We start from the raw sequence: 15875 nt of genomic DNA, 5'->3' as shown, positions 1-15875 counted from the left end.
TAGACAGGATGCCTTTAAAGCAGCCGGTACGTGTCGACTGGCAATGCAAACTGCTTGTGAAAACGGCAATGCCATACTTATACTTTTATTTACATATATGAGGTTTTCCACCACTTTTTCTTGCATGGATGCCGCGCACAAAGCGGGTTTGACACCCCCCGTGCCGCGGCACTGCCCATGACAAGTCAGGGGACCCCGCGCACCATCTACGGTCTGAGTCAGACCCGCCACCGCAGCTGCTCGGCGGCACCTCCGGCCGTTCCCGAAACGCCCCATTTCTCACTGAGAAAAGGCACAGATGACGCCACGCAGCTGACGCAGCCTCACGGGGAACCCCGCGCCTTCACCAGCTGCACCGGCGGCAGGTGACACCGCCCGGCGAGGCGGGGCCAACGCGACGGGGGCGTGGCCAGCGGGGCAGGGCGGGGCCAAAGAGACGGGGTAGGGCCAATGGGCGGGTGGTGGCGGGGGGCGGTGCCGCGGCGCCCCGCGCCGGAAGTGGCGCGCTGTGCGGCAGGCGGGACCGCCGTTGCTAGGCGGAAGTGTGGCGGAGGGGCGGCGGTTGGCGTTTAAAGGCTCGGAGGCGGTAAAAGGGAGGTGAGTGGCGGCAGGACAGGCTGGCGGGGGTCCCGTTTCGTCCTTCTCTCCGCCTTTGGAACGGCTGCGCTTCTCGGTCCCCTGAGCTCACGGGCGGAGCGGGGAGATGGTTTCCCGAGCCGCCGACCGGCTGCTGATCGTCGTCTCCATCCTGGAAGGTAAACGAGGGGAACGGAAGGGGTGGGGGGGCCTCCCGGCTGATGGTCGTCTTCTCCCTCCTGGACGGAAAATGGTGGGTGGTCGCTCCCTTCGGGTGTGTTTTCTCTGTGGAGTGAGCAAAGCTTTATGTAATAAACTGGTTATATTAATAAAGCCATGGTGGTACATATCTTAAAGCCTGGATACACTACCCCCCGGTTTGTTTCTAGAGGTATTTGCCCAAAATGTTATTTGAAAGGAATGATGACGGCGTCCTGGGACCTGTAATGTTCAACGTCTTTGTCAGGGACATGGACAGTGGGGTTGAGTGCACCCTCAGCAAGCTGGTCGATGATACCAAGCTATTTGGCAACATAGACGCACTGGAGGGGAGGGATGCCATCCAGAGGGACCTGGACAGGCTGCAGAGGTGGGCCCAAGACAACATCATGCAGTTCAACAAGGCCAAGTGCAAGGTCCTACATCTGGGTCAGGGCAATCCCAAGCACAAATACAGTCTCGGTGGAAGGTGGCTGGAGAGCAGCCCTGAGGAGAAGGGCCTGGGGGTGCTGATTGACAACAAGCTCAACATGAGCCAGCAATGTGCAATCGCAGACCAGAAGGCCAACCGTATCCTGCGCTGCATCAAAAGAAGGGTGGCCAACAGCTCAAAGGAGGTGATTCTGCCCCTCTGCTCTTGTGAGACCCCACCTGGAGTACTGCATCCAGCTCTGGAGTCCCCAACATAAGAAAGACATGGGCCCGCTGGAGCGTGTCCAGGGGAGAGCCACAAGGGCTGGAGTACCTCTGCTATGAGGAGAGGCTGAAACAGTTGGGGCTGTTCAGTCTGGAGAAGAGAAGGCTCCAAGGAGATCTTATTGCGGCCTTCCAGTCCCTAAAGGGGGCCTACAGGAGAGCTGGGGAAGGACTTTTTACTAGGGCATGTAGAGATAGGACAAGGGGGAATGGCTCTAAAACTAGAAGAGGGCAGGTTCAGATGAACATTAGGAAGAGGTTTTTCACTTTGAGGGTGGTAAGGCACTGGAACAGGTTGCCCAGAGAGGTTGTTGAGGCCCCATCCCTGGAGGTGTTCAAGGCCAGGCTGGACGTGGCCTTGGGCAACCTGGTCTAGTGGGAGGTGTCCCTGCCTATGGCAGGGAGGTTGGAACTCGATGATCTTAAAGTTCGTTTCCAACCTAAACTATTCTACGATTCTAGCCTTCTTTTCCTTGGGGGGGGGGGGAAGGGGGGGAGAGAACCTGTCTTTTTGCGTTGCAAAAGTCACCAAGCCCGCATTGTCCTTTGCACCCCTCACCATTGCCTTCCCTGTGGGTGCAGAGAATCGTTTGCCGCCACTCCCTCCCAATCGAGGCTGTAGGTGGGTGAAGACAGCCCAGCATCGTGTCCATCCTCTCTTTCTGGCTGTGGGCAGCAGCATTGCCAGCCCTTCCTTAGGGGCAGCAGAGGATTTTCAGCAGGGACATACTTCAGGGAAGCTTTGGACTAAAACACTGGAGCCCTGGTGATGTCTTATGACAATTGGGACCGTTTCATGTGTCTGCTTCTACTCTTTTTATAAAGTACTGTTCTGTTGTTTCTATCCCCTATTGTCAATCCACTGTAAGTAGGTTTTTTTGGTGTTGACTTGAATGCCTAGCTAATTATTCTTCAGTTTATATTTCTACAGATTCTAGTTACTGAGATGCAATTAGTGTGTGTGGGGGGGTGGGGGTTGCTTGTTTTGGTGTGTTTTTTTTCTCTGTTGGATTGTTTTTTGTTTTTTGTTTTTTTTTTTTTTGACTGAATGCTTTCTCTCTTTGTCAAGTAAATCCCATTATCTCTCTGTCCATTTATGTAATTTGCCAAGGTAGCTTTAAAATAAGATCCTGTCCTCTGACATGTGCATAGCCCCTTACCACATTGTGATAGATGTAAATTTTAAGTGTTCGCTTCATTTTGTCATTTAAATTATTAATCAGAATATGGCATGGTACCGAACCCAGGAAAAATCCTGTATTACTTCAGGCAGTCTGCTAATGTAGTAGTGATTTTTTTTTTTTTTTTTTTCAACAACAAGTATTTAGAAAAACACCTTTCATGTCTTTCATTAGATCGTGTTTTGCTGCTTTGATGTGGGACAGTAGGTGCAAAACACTCAATTGCTGTCTCTCACCTATTCACTTGATCTATTCCCAATCATAGATTTATCACAATTAAATCATACTAGTTGTCTAGGTTCTTAATGTATTGCTCTTTCTGGATGCTTTACAAATAGTCTCTTTCATGTTATGGTCTTTCTTCTGTGCAGTGGGAAAACTTTTTCCAATATGAAGAACATAGTTTTAGAGTACGCACAGGTAGGGTGACACAGGAAATGTATTTTTATGTAATTGATTTATAGCATAAGTTTGAGCTCTCACTTCTTTTTTTAGTGGTGGCACGTGGTGTTTACATTCTTTTACAGGGCGCTATTTTCCAAAACGACCCAAGCATGTGCTTGTAGTTGAAGCAAAGTTTGATGGTGAACAGTTGGCTACTGATCCTGTAAAGCATACCGATCAGCCAGAATTTGCTACGGAATTGGCTTGGGAACTTGATAGGAAAGCATTTCATCAGCACAGGTAACATTAGAAAGTTAAGTCTAATTTGGAGATAGAATTTAATTTTCTTGTCCTTACAGCTGCTGAAATATAATTTTTGTATTACTGTCATCTGATTCTTTTTTTTTTTTTAGAAACTTTATTTTAGCTGTATACTAATCTACCATAGTATCACCACAACAAACAAAAGTAGTATGTGGCAAGATAAGTGATGTTTGAAAATTCTAAAGGGTATGTTTTTACACTACTGAAAAAAACGTAAGAGTTTACAGCAAAATAATAATTCTACAGTTCAAGCATTGGATTCAAGCTTTCTTATGTATACTTTGGCACAGAATTAACTGAACTTCAAGCCTGAAAATATTTTTGAAAATGTCAAATAGAGCTTGGAAATGTAATAAGGTTTCCATAACTGTCATTTGGGTTTGTCTGATTGAAAATATGGAGGTAATATTGTAATCTAAGAAGTTAAAAAGACCATATTATCTCTGATGTTTGAGAGAAAAACACCTAAATGTACCTTATGCTAGATACTTCATACATGCTTCTGGGTATTGTTAGGTGCTTTGCACAAAAATCTTGCATAAGTCTTACTTTTAAGATACAAGTGAAGTCCTGGCTTCATGTGAGATGCAGTACTTATTTCTTGTAGGTGGATGAGATTTTATTATTTGTCACTTACATCTTTTGAATAGCGCTTGAGGGTCCGTGAGACTGCAGTACGCTTATCTTACAAAATTAATCTGCTTCTTCATTCTCCCACTTAATGATGAATTTTTAGATGTTCAATGTAAACTCATTTCTTGACCTGTTAAAACTAGTTATATAACAAATATGTTTTGTATCATTGGTATGCTTGAAACTTATGAATTATTTTTGTGAACTAATTGCAGAGATCCCTTTTACACTGTAGATTTCAACTGAGTTGTTCTTTCAGGCTGCAGCGTACACCTATCAAACTTGAGTGTTTTGCATTGGATCCTGCATCTTCAGCTAAAGAGAAAATAGGCTATATTGTACTTCATTTAAGGGCTGTGCAGGAAAAGAAACAGGTATGTTATGGGGTATAAAGCTTTAAAAACTTACATTTTGATGATACAGTTACAGATAGTAAATTTGAATTAAGGCACAGGCAAAACTTTCAAGTCTTGTTTTGGAGTATGATTCTTAGTTGATCATTTACTTTTTTTTTTTAATGTTAGAGGAGAGACATCTTCTTGACTCTCTATAAGAACATGGGCAAAGGAAATTCCTTTGTACTAATCTTGCAATTCTGAATTTGAGAAGCACTTGTAAGCAATACTTTTAAGCAATTCCAAGATTTAATCAGCTAGAAAAACTTTTCAAAGCAATTGATATTGAGCAATTGAATTGAGTCTCCATCATAAAAAAAAAATAAATTAATGGGCCTCTGTGGAAGGTGTGTTAGGTTGTCAGAAGTTCTGGCCCCTTAACACAGCGTAGGGTAAAAATGATGTAATTGTTCATAAAATTTAATCAAAACTCTGTGCTGTGCTTGATCAAAACATAACTCCGATATAGGTCATAATAGGGCCCTGGTATCTTATTTTGACATACTTAAGGATTTGTGACCCATATAACTTACACTGTACTTTCAGTTGAGAACTTGTAGATTTTTCTCTGTATGGCATATTTTTTCTTGCTAACTTGTTTACTGTACAAATTGGTGAATATATTCAGCTAGTCTTCCAGGAATCATTCTATAGAATCATTTAGTATAATAGCATACTCAAAATAGACCAAACTTTTGGAACTAAAAAACAATGTATATTCCTGTAGATGATGAAGTAGAATTGCTAGAGCAAGTCTAATTTTTCTGTAACAATATTATATTTTCCTGGGTTTTCTAAATTCTTTCTGTTTTTATTTTTGTTTTAATTATGTAGGCACCAAAATGGTATCCTCTGCTTAGTAACAAGTACAGTAAATTTAAATCTGAAATACAAGTAAGTGTTGCATTGGAGACTGATTCAAAAGCACTAGTTGATGATTTTCAAGCAAAGGAGGCACAATCTAGAGAAGTGAAGGGTAAGTAACATAATAAGAATATCACTCACTTTGAATTAAAAATGTTCCTGTGCTAGATGAACATATCACTTGTTGGAAACGTGTTGGAGTCTCAAGAGAATTTTAATTTCATAGCATTTCCAATGCAAATACTTTACAGCTGATTAATGTACCTTGTGGTAATAACTTTTAAAGGATGCTTTACTGTTGTAATTGTGTGACTTCCAGGTGGAGAGAGTTGCAAACCAACTGATCTTTAAAATTAGAGACTCATAGTTTACTCCTATGGGCATTTTACTTGTATTTCAGGGCTTTAGAAAGCTCTGTAATGAAAGAAAGAAGAAAGGATCTTAGTTGTGGAACTCAGCTTCAGTAGTTCGGGCTTGGAATTGTAAAGTAATGGCAATACTTCATTTGTTGGGTACGCTGCTTCCCTTTTCTGATGTGTTTTTCATCTATTTCAAATCATTCAGTACTTAAAACATGTTCTATTGATAATTTTAAGTAGATGTTACTACAAAAACTTAACTGCTGGGACTCATTCCACTTCTGGATTACCTTGTACTTTCCTCTCTAATATAATTAGTGAAATGTGTCAAATGTATTGAACTCAAATATTACTCTAGGAAGTGTTTTCATGTATGTGCTGTGCAATTCAGTCATTTTTATCTGGAATTTTTTAAGGCAACTTAGTAGTTTAGAAAAACCAAACCCAAACCCTTAGGAACTTGATTAAAAAAAAAAAAAAAAAAAAAACACCCCTAAACCAAACAGATTTACCTCACCCCCCACCCAAAAGTCTGTACACTTAGTTTGTGAAAACTGAGCCTCTGTTACAACTAATGGATTTTCTCCTACTTACAGTACTTCGTGTTCTTGCCCTGGGGGTAACTTTTTCCTAATTATAAATTTGTCATCTGCTTATCATGGTCTGTGGTTTTGTAAAAACAAAGTGGTCAGTGGCAGTAAGTGCTTTATAAGGTTTCTGGCCCAGACTTTGACTTGGCTACATTGCAAGGGTGTTTAAGGCAGTAGTGAAGTTCCAGTGTAATCACTTGGCGCTCTCCATCCTTTCAGGTTTACAACCAAGCACAGGGAATTTTATGTACCATAAAGCTTGTAAAGGAGGCAAGGAACTACTGTAAATTATTTGTTAACCTGTGATCTTTCCTCCTGCAAGCTCTCCTAGCCCTCATGGCACTGGCAGAAAATACAAGAAATCTCTTCTACCTTCACCCAGTACTCTCTTCCACTTCATGCTTTCTGTGGAATAATTGATGCAAACAAGTTTGCCAGCTTTTTCCCTTTTTTCTGTTGTCTGAAGATTGGTCAATACCATATTTAGGCAGTGGAGGCAATCAAACGTAGGTTTTTGCGGGTTTAAAGTTAATGTTCCAAGCACTGGGTATGACAAAGCTAGACTACTCAGTTCCAGTCTAGTCAGATACTTAAGGAGGTGTTTTCCTTTTGGGATTCATACACCTTTTTTTTTTTTTTTTTTTTTTATTCTTGCTTCACTGACTTCAGTGGTCTAAAGTTCCCAGTTTTAAATGGAGTCTTTTGGTTCACAACCAATCGTGCTGTGTGATTATTCCTGTTTGGTGTAACCTGAAGTGCTTTGAAATGTATTGTATTACTGGCACCATAGAGTAGAAACGAATAAACCACAATACAAACACTGGTTTATGCACTGAAGACTACAGATGAAAAGTCTTTAAATAAGACATTCCAAAGGTCTGTGAAATGAGACATTGTACTTCTTTCAACAATTGAACAGGTTGTCCTATGCAGTTACTGTCTTGCATTTCCTTTAATGAGTAAAATAAAGAAACAGCGTGGTAGACTCTGACCTAATGAAATGAAGTTCCAGTCACTTTCATGTCACTCACAGTAATTTTAAAAATATGCACTAGCATTCTGTCTGTCATAGTGTTCGGAGTAACATCTGTGCCCACTGAATAGAAATTAATTTCAGAATTTTTTGTACCTATACCTAAGTTACTTAAGGACTCTTTTGTGTTGAAATGCTTTAGAATTGAGCATCAGGATCTTTATCAGTAATACTACAATTATATGTAAGATTCCTGCAGCAATTAGTAAGGTCACAAGTTTCTTAATTTTTTTTCTTCTCTTTTAGCATCTGCTCTTCTCTCTGGACTAGACCCTAAAAGTATTGTACCAGTTTTGAATACAGAAGAGGGCTACCTTCAAATTGGGCCAGCAGAGTATTGCAGAGACTACTTTGTCTTGTCTGTAACCATTGTGTTTGCCACACAGTTGGAACAGGTTTGTTTCCTTGCTATGTATATTTTTTAAGAAGTACTGTCCTGTGTCTGTATTTTCACCCACCTGTGCTTTATTTCTAGTCAGGATTTTTTTATTATCTTGTAGATTTCTTGCAATAAATAGCCTTGTCCTATATTGAATTAATATACATTAATTTGAATTTTTAAACTTTATGTAGTGCTTATATGTCAAATCACAGATGAAAGATAAGAATTCTTTTGGAGCACTAAAATTGCTTTACTTCAAATCATGCACTTTTATGAAATGCATATTGAATATATAATAAAAAGTGTGTGTGGATAATACCAGTCTTCGATGCGGTGCCTATGTGCTGAACTTCAAACAAGACAAAATATCTTTCAGATTCATAAGATGTATGAAGCAGTAGGGCCTATAGGTTGCCTAAGGGGAAGACTTGGATGCTTGGGTGAAGCACTGTGTTCATGTGATTATTTCGGCTTTAGACCTCAGCTGCTGTGTTTATTCTGTACTGTACCACACTGATACACCCTGTCTGATTTAAAAATATCAGTATGCCCAAGTTACTCTACAAGTCATGACTCCAGACCAGTGCGATTTTAATTATCTGTAACTCAGTGTATGGTAAACTCTCCTCAGTCTTGTCATCTTTTTTTTTTTTTCTCACCAAAACCGATTTTCCATGTCAGAATTATAAGGGCTTGTGAAGTAAACTTACTGTGATCACTGTGGGGTAGCTTGTGCCTTTTTAGGCATTGAACTCACAGTTGTAGTGGCTACAGGATGAAGCAGCTGTTGCTGGCAGTTCCAGTATTTCTTGTATAACTTGTGATCTAGTGTGCATTGTTTATTTGCACTATAAATATTTTCTGGAGTCATTGGTTACTTCTGAATATTTCACAGAATCACAGAATCACAGAATTATCAGAGTTGGAAGGGACCTCAAGAGATCATCTAGTCCAACTCTCCTGCTAAAGCAGGATTGCCTAGAGCACATTACTCAGGACTGCATCCAGGCGGGTCTTGAAAATCTCCAGGGAAGGGGACTCGATTTGTGCAGTGCTTGATACTATTGAATATGTGATTTCAGTTACAGTCCCACTTTGCAAGTTATTGGTATGCTTGTGAAGTAAGATTTTCTTTAAATGAGTTTGAGTATTAATATGAAAACTTTCTTTTTATTTTGTGTGTAATGCAAGGTAGGATTTAGGTCAGCTACTTAGTAGTTTGAGATCACTTTAAGCTCTTTAATTTCCAAGCTAATGCTTAAACATTATTGTAACTGTACATTAATGAAAGAGATACATTTTTCTTTTCTACAACTTTTTTTAGTTAGTTTCTAGTACTATGAAGCTTCCTGAACGACAGCCTGAGTTTTTTTTCTACTACTCATTGCTGGGACATGATGTCATAAATGAACCTTTCACTGATTTAATTAATCCAAACTTTGAGCCTGAAAGAGCTTCAGTTCGAATACGTAGTACAGCTGATGTCCTTCAAGTTTATCTTTGTGCACAGTCAAAATTGCAGGTAAGCTGTTTCTTCTCAAATGTGAATGAAAATAAATAATGAAAATAAAAGAAATAACATGTGGCTCAGGATGAAACTGAAAAGCATTTCTCTCCAAAACTAGATTGTATTATAGTGTTTTGTCTCAAATATAAGTTGATTCTCTTGGCTGATGTGACGGAAACCCTAGCAGTAAGTTTCCCAGCTCAGATGGAGTACAATGCCTTTAGTATGGTCACTATAGTAAGCTGGGCTACATGTCATGATAAAAGACACTGCTGAAATATGATATTCCCAAAGAGCTGATGTTGCAATCTCAAGAGCTCTGAGCTCTGGGATGTCCTCTGCAATCAGACCATCTGCAGCCTACAGTCCTGCTTTGTGCCACCTGTGATAACCTCAGCCACACCAGCTGCTCAGGTCATTCTTGACTAAGTTCTAAAATCCTCAGTGCTCTTTGTGAATAATAACAGAAGTCTGTGGGGTTTGTTTTTTTTTTTGTTTGTTTGTTTTTTCTTTTTCCCCTCAGTCCTTAGCCAAACACTGTTTTTAAATATACTACAGCCGTATTTGGGCTGTTATGGGATATTGCTTATCTTCAGCTATGCCTTTAAATGGGGGACATGGTTTAGTGATGGAGTTGGCAGTGTTAGGTTTATGGTTGGAGTCAGTGATCTTAAGAGTCTTTTCCAACTGAAGTTATCCTCTCATTCTAAATATTGGGTAGTATCAAAACTCCTCATAGCAATCTCTATCTGGCTCAGACTTAACTCATTACAAAACAGGAGACTATTTGGTTGAGGGTAGTATAGATTCTCTAATAACATAGCTAGTAAATAAGACAGTGTTAGTTATACAAAGTAAGTCTTGGATCTGGAACTTTTAAAAATTATTTTTCTTTAAACTTTTATGTACCATTCTAGTTTTGTTATCCAGGTTAGTTTAAGAATGTTCTGTAGAGATCTTACGTGGTTTCAGATTTTTGTCTCAACTCTAAATATTGTTCTAATGACAGTTTTTGGGAAAATATATGCATTGATTTGTTTGGAATTTAATCTTAGTCTCTGGTCTTTAAACCAAGTATTTAATATAGCATATATTATATGTACACATACAGAGAATTATGTGTGCTTTCATCCTGTTAAAGAATGACTTTTTGGACAAGAGTTGATATGAGGTCACATCTACATCTTGATTTACAGTTTTCTTTCTCTTCAGCTTCTTAAAATTTAGGGTATACGTTCAGAGCACTGTATTCTAATCCTTAATAATACATTTTTTTTTTTTCCAAAAAGCTAGCTGCCAGACTGGGGGGGCATATGTGTATATGTATATTGGGTATGATTGTATATATGTGTATGAGCATATATACACACCTAGGTGTATATTGGCAGCTGACACCTTTTAACATTAGAGTCTTCATTAAATGTAATAAATACTAAGGATCAGAATATAGTGTTCTGATCTGCTAAAACAGAACTGAAGTGACTCTTACTTGGGAAAGAGCAGATTGGTGTGTAAGTTTCAAAGAGTAACTTTCACAGAGCAAAATAAATTACTGTAGAGTGGGGGATTTTTTTTTAAGATCCATCTCTTAATTAGGTGTATAAATATTAAGCTGCGGGAGGAAGAAAGAGTTGAGTCAAGTTTTGAAAAAGGAATAATGATTCTTACCAGGAATTAAGAACACAGTTACTTAATTCAAAAAATCCTTGCTATTTAAGTGGTGTCTAAATATATGCACAAAGGCTGAGCTTTCCAATAACTCCTTTTTTCCTTTACCTTGCCGTCATGCATTTTATATGTCTGTACATTAAGGGCAAGAAACTGTGCTGTGTTTAGAAGCCACAGACTATTGAATTTGTCCTCCAGAAGGGATGATATGACAGGCCGTCAGAAGGGCAGTACTGTGATCTGCTACTGTGCTAGCACTGGGCAAATCCTGCCTGTTCTGTTCTGAAATTTCATAGCTGTTCTTATATTTCTCAGAACACTTATTCTCAACATACAGGGACTAGACTAGGGATGATCATTTTGATCTGTTATATTTATGCTACCTTTAGTAGAGGGTAAACAGATGGTCCAAGTGGAAATGCACATGCCAGTTACTGTCTATCACTTTTGTATGTATACAGATCCATCTTTGCTGTGGGGACCAGTCTCTTGGAAGCACTGAAATACCCCTGTCTGGACTGCTGAAGGAAGGAAATGTGGAGATCGATCAACACCCTGTGGCAATAGAAAGAACGTTTGTCCTTGTTCCACCAAATAGAGCTAAACAGAAACTGCCACAGTTGCCTTTGGATATGGCTCCTACTGTTGGGGTATCTGTAATTCTGCGAAGGGAGAGCTTGAGTGCCCAGGTATAGCTTACCCATTTATTGCTGGTTTAGACACTTTCACAGTTTCATGTTAAAAAAAAAAAATAATTGGCATTTCTAAGTCCTGTTTGACAGTTAAATCTGTAAAAGAAAATCTGAAAGAGTAAGTTGACTTATATGAGTAATCCTTTCACTGCTTAATTTTTCTGTGTCAGAAAAATAATCTCAAACTATAAAAATGTTGTAGACAGAATTTTTCAGTGCAAGCCATGGTCAGTAAGAAAATTATGTCACTTCATTCAGTCTTTGATTTCTCCTAAATGCTCCAACTGAACCTGAACAGCCACAGGTGGAAGTTCTTCCAGCTATTAGTGGAAAAACAGAGGACCTGCAGCAGAGATCCCAGAATGTTCAGTCTCAAGCTGACCACTCTTCTCCAACAGAAGATGAAGCAACAGAAAGTGAAGTGGAAAGTCTAAAGTTTGAAAAAGGCATGAAACTAAAGAAAAAGGGTATGTGGTATATAACTTTTTCCCCAGTTCTCAAGTGTGGTATTGCATCATGTACTACTCATTTGTGGTAACAAATTTTAGGCAAGTAAGAATTACTTACATAAAACAAACAACAGGAGTAGAATAAATGTTGTCATTTGAATATGGTGGTTGTTGAAAACACTTGGAAGAGCCAGATTGGGGATTTGGTGGTGTGTAGATTACAAGTGATGTGGACGGTCACTGAAAAATAATACCAGAAATATTTGGAATTCCCTGAATTTGAGAACAAGAAAGTTCAGTACAATACCCATGAAGAAACTGACTTCCTCAATGAGGAGATGAAATGGCCTCATGTTCATGTTTATTACAGGAAGGCAGGGAAAATGTGGGATTTTAAAGACTTCTAAGGAATTCACTATGTGGATAATAAATTGCGAAAAAAGGTGTTCATACTGTACAGATACCTGGACAAAACCAAGGAGCTGGGTTGCTTTTTACATTATCCTGTTGTAGGCACTTGGTAGCACACACAGCCTTCTAAGACTTCCCTTGTTTTGGTTTCATATGAGGACTGGCTTGAGGAGAAGTCAAAGAGGAACAGAGAGGAGAGAGAAATAAATACTATACTAATGATAGAGTAAAGCTGAGAAGAAAGAATGTTAGTTTGCTAAATATTACCAAACATGCATCTTGTTAAGAGATGATTTATGAATAAAGCTAAAAGATTCTTTAGCTAATGGTATTTGTATTATCGTTCTTCTGAGATTGGTCGTAAAGATACACAGTTCTGTATAGGAAAACCTGTGTCCTAGCACATGCTCTCAGGATTTGTCTGCTAATTCAGACAACTTTTCTCTTAATCCTAACTGATCTTACCTAAGCAAGGATTAAGTTCTTTATTTGGAATGTATCAAGGAAAAGCATTATAAACCCAGCAGCTAGTTTGAATCTGTGGTTAAGAAATGCAGGATTGTGCTTTTTTATTACTAGTAGTAATAATTTTATAACTCTGTTTTGCTAAGATGTAAAACATGTCTTTTCACATCTATCTTTCAGGGCTGGTGGCTGAGTCTTGCCAGGAGGCTAACAAACAGCATACTGAAGAGCTGTCAGATCTGCAGAATTCTAGTAATGTAAAATTTATCACATTTAGTACATTGAATGAAATTTGAATATAACAGCAACTTAAATGAATTTTAACAATAGGCTGTATGCAATTTTTGTTCTCTTGTCTGTGACAGCTTTAAACCTATATTCAGTCACTTCATTGCACCAAGCAATCTAGTCACATTTTACCTTAATTGCTGAAAATGATTTCATTCCTCTGTTGTGCTAACTGGCTTATGTTGAAATAGTATTGAATTTTTCTTTTTTGTATTGTTATAGTTAATGCAAATAAAACACTCAAACAAGCATAAAAAAACAAAGTCACTGCTAGCAATGATGTATTTCTTTAAAAATTACAAAAATGGAATCATTTTAGATAATTATGAAGAAAGAGGATCAGAACAACTAACACAAAAGGAAGTTGAGTTCTCTGACAATTTCTTGGCCTCTTTCTCTGCTTTACTATCTTAAACATTTTTTGGAGGATACCTTTTGGTGATCTTGTCTGTAAAATTGTGGCTTGATCTTTTAGTCTTTAAAGGCAGTATTGGATCCTAGTGTAAGTACTTGAGAAGCCTTGCAATTGCATCCAGCAATTGGACAGGCACTCATTGTAGCTTCTGCTTCCTAAATTATGAAATGGATGTCAGAGTAGGTGGTTTCTGATCAAAGGGCACAAGCACATGTGCTTTACAGACCTAGCCAGAGCATTTTAATTTATTTCAATAGTTAAACCTAAGCTTGGAGCAGTAGTTGATGCAGCTTTACATGAGCACAGTAATTGACCTGGTGCTCTGTTTCTCAGTCCCAAGCTAAAGACGTTAGTTAATTCAAAGCAAATTAAGTTAATATAAACTATTTTTTTTGTAAGCTTACTTCTCCTGCATGCCCTAAAGTTGGCTAGGAACAATTGTGTAAACTGCTGAAACTGAACTCTTGCAGCATCCTTCTGAAGACTTTAATACCTTGGATCTTAGTCTAAGCTTTTCTTCAGTGAGGTAAACCTACATAACTTGGAAGAGCAATTACATCTTCTCAAAAAGATTCTGTAATCTTTTTTCATTTTTTTTTTTAAAGTATATTGGAGTTTTGGTGTGTTTTCTTTGGACGCAGTAACTTAAATAGGGGGGCTGTTTTTCGTAGTATTAGCTGATATTACAAGGAATTGAAATCTCTTGGGGAAGCAACCTATCTGTACTTGCATTTAAAATGTGAGACCTACCTTTAATACATTTTGTTATTTGGGATAAAACAAATTATTAAAAATGTGTACAAATTCTCCTTTGTGTTTTCAGCTGATAATGGTCCAGTAGCTGTGTCTCAACCCAACCCTGTGGGTGCATCCAGTTCTTCTGAGCCTGTGTCAGCACAGAAAATTGTCATTCCAGCAGCCTCTCATCATTTTTGCTTTTCAATAGACTTACGAAGCATACGTGGCCTGGAAGTTGGTTTTCCAATAAATTGCATTTTAAGGTATGATATATTTAGTTATTACGAAGAGTAATATCAACAATCTTTCTTTTCAATACAAAGTCTTCATAATCTAAACAATTGCTGGCAGTATACTTCCTGATGCCTTTTACCTTTACAGAGCTGACTTTCTGTAGCGAGATACTTTGGAATGTTCATCTGGCTCATCACTAAACTTCTGAGCATTACAGCATTAAAGATAGTATGTAACACTTCACCTGCACTGTAATTTATGGTAAATCTCACTTGAATATCTAAGCTCAGACAACAGGTCTGAGCTTAGTCACAGGTCATCATTCAGTCCTTGGAGGAAAAGGAGGATTACTTGTCTCCTTACTTTCTGGCTGCCTTTCCAGCTGATTGAATTACTAATTTCTGTAGCTTTCCATGTCTCCACCAAAAACTCCTTGTAGTGTTTTAGTAAGAGACAGATCACCCAATTTGTGTGTGGCAGTGAATCTAAAGGAAGCACATTCTAGTCTTAAAGTGAAGAAGTGTAGTAAATGCATTATCATTCTGAAAGATAGTATTGGGGGTTCTAATAATCTTTGCATGCAAGAAGCAAAGCTTACTAGGGAGAAGTAGCATCTCTTGTTACATTAATTTGTGGAGGTACAAAAAAGATAGGCTTTTTGGATAAATGAGTTTTGTGTCTGAAGCAAGAGTAGAAAAGTACCAGTGATACTTTGGAAAAATTACTTAGAGATTAGTTTGTTACTGATGTCAACATGAAGGAAAAGTATAGGAGCATTTTTGGAGAATAAGCAGATGTTGCCTGGGAGGTGAATACTAAGTTGGAGGAATAAGAACTAAACAATTGAAGGACCAATTAAAAGTAAGGGTGTTGAAACCAGGTTGGGGTTTGGTTGGTTGTTGTTTGTGGTTTGTGTTTTGTTTTTTTTTTTTTTTTTTAATATTGCCTGTGAAGAGAGAAACTTTCTTTTACTTAATTGTTTGGTTTTCGTTTAGGTTTTCATTAGGATCAAGAGTTTATAGGTACAGGGATAATTTTGTGGTTTAAAAATAAAAATTCCTACTCATGGAATATTACTTCTTGATGGCATATGTAAATTCAGTGGTTCATAGCAGTTTATAGTTCGCCATCTAGTTTCCATTAGGGCCCTTTTGGTGCATGTGATGATGCATATATCTAAATGGTGATACAGTTTGAGAGGGTTGAATATTGTGACTGTGGAGGTGTATCTGTGTTTGCTTTGCATTTGTTATTCCGACAGAGTTTGGTTCAATACAGTTTTAAGTGATCACCGGAAAGTCTATTCATGTTAATAATTCAAGGAGTTTAAGCTTTGTTAGAACTAGGGTGAAAAGGTGGGTTTGGGGTGGAG

General features: G+C 38.6%; 1 protein-coding gene across 1 annotated transcript in view; it reads left to right on the top strand.

Annotated features, from left to right (window-relative positions):
- Positions 1 to 703: 703 nt before the first annotated feature.
- The window catches only part of CEP120 (centrosomal protein 120), a gene marked incomplete at its 5' end in the record, with an annotated part of 41282 nt that continues 26110 nt past the window's right edge, over positions 704 to 15875 (top strand). Inside the window, 11 exon segments of the mRNA XM_082498090.1 lie at positions 704 to 755; positions 3200 to 3356; positions 4273 to 4387; positions 5243 to 5384; positions 7501 to 7649; positions 8961 to 9158; positions 11273 to 11500; positions 11762 to 11773; positions 11775 to 11970; positions 13009 to 13080; positions 14355 to 14532. Of these exon segments, the coding sequence (XP_082354216.1) occupies positions 704 to 755; positions 3200 to 3356; positions 4273 to 4387; positions 5243 to 5384; positions 7501 to 7649; positions 8961 to 9158; positions 11273 to 11500; positions 11762 to 11773; positions 11775 to 11970; positions 13009 to 13080; positions 14355 to 14532 (1499 nt within the window).

This window comes from Vanellus vanellus, assembly GCF_965231255.1.
Source record: "Vanellus vanellus genome assembly, chromosome: Z".
NCBI lineage: Eukaryota > Metazoa > Chordata > Aves > Charadriiformes > Charadriidae > Vanellus > Vanellus vanellus.
The sequence above is the reverse complement of the archived record's forward strand: the minus strand, read 5'-3'. Positions and strand labels throughout refer to the sequence as shown.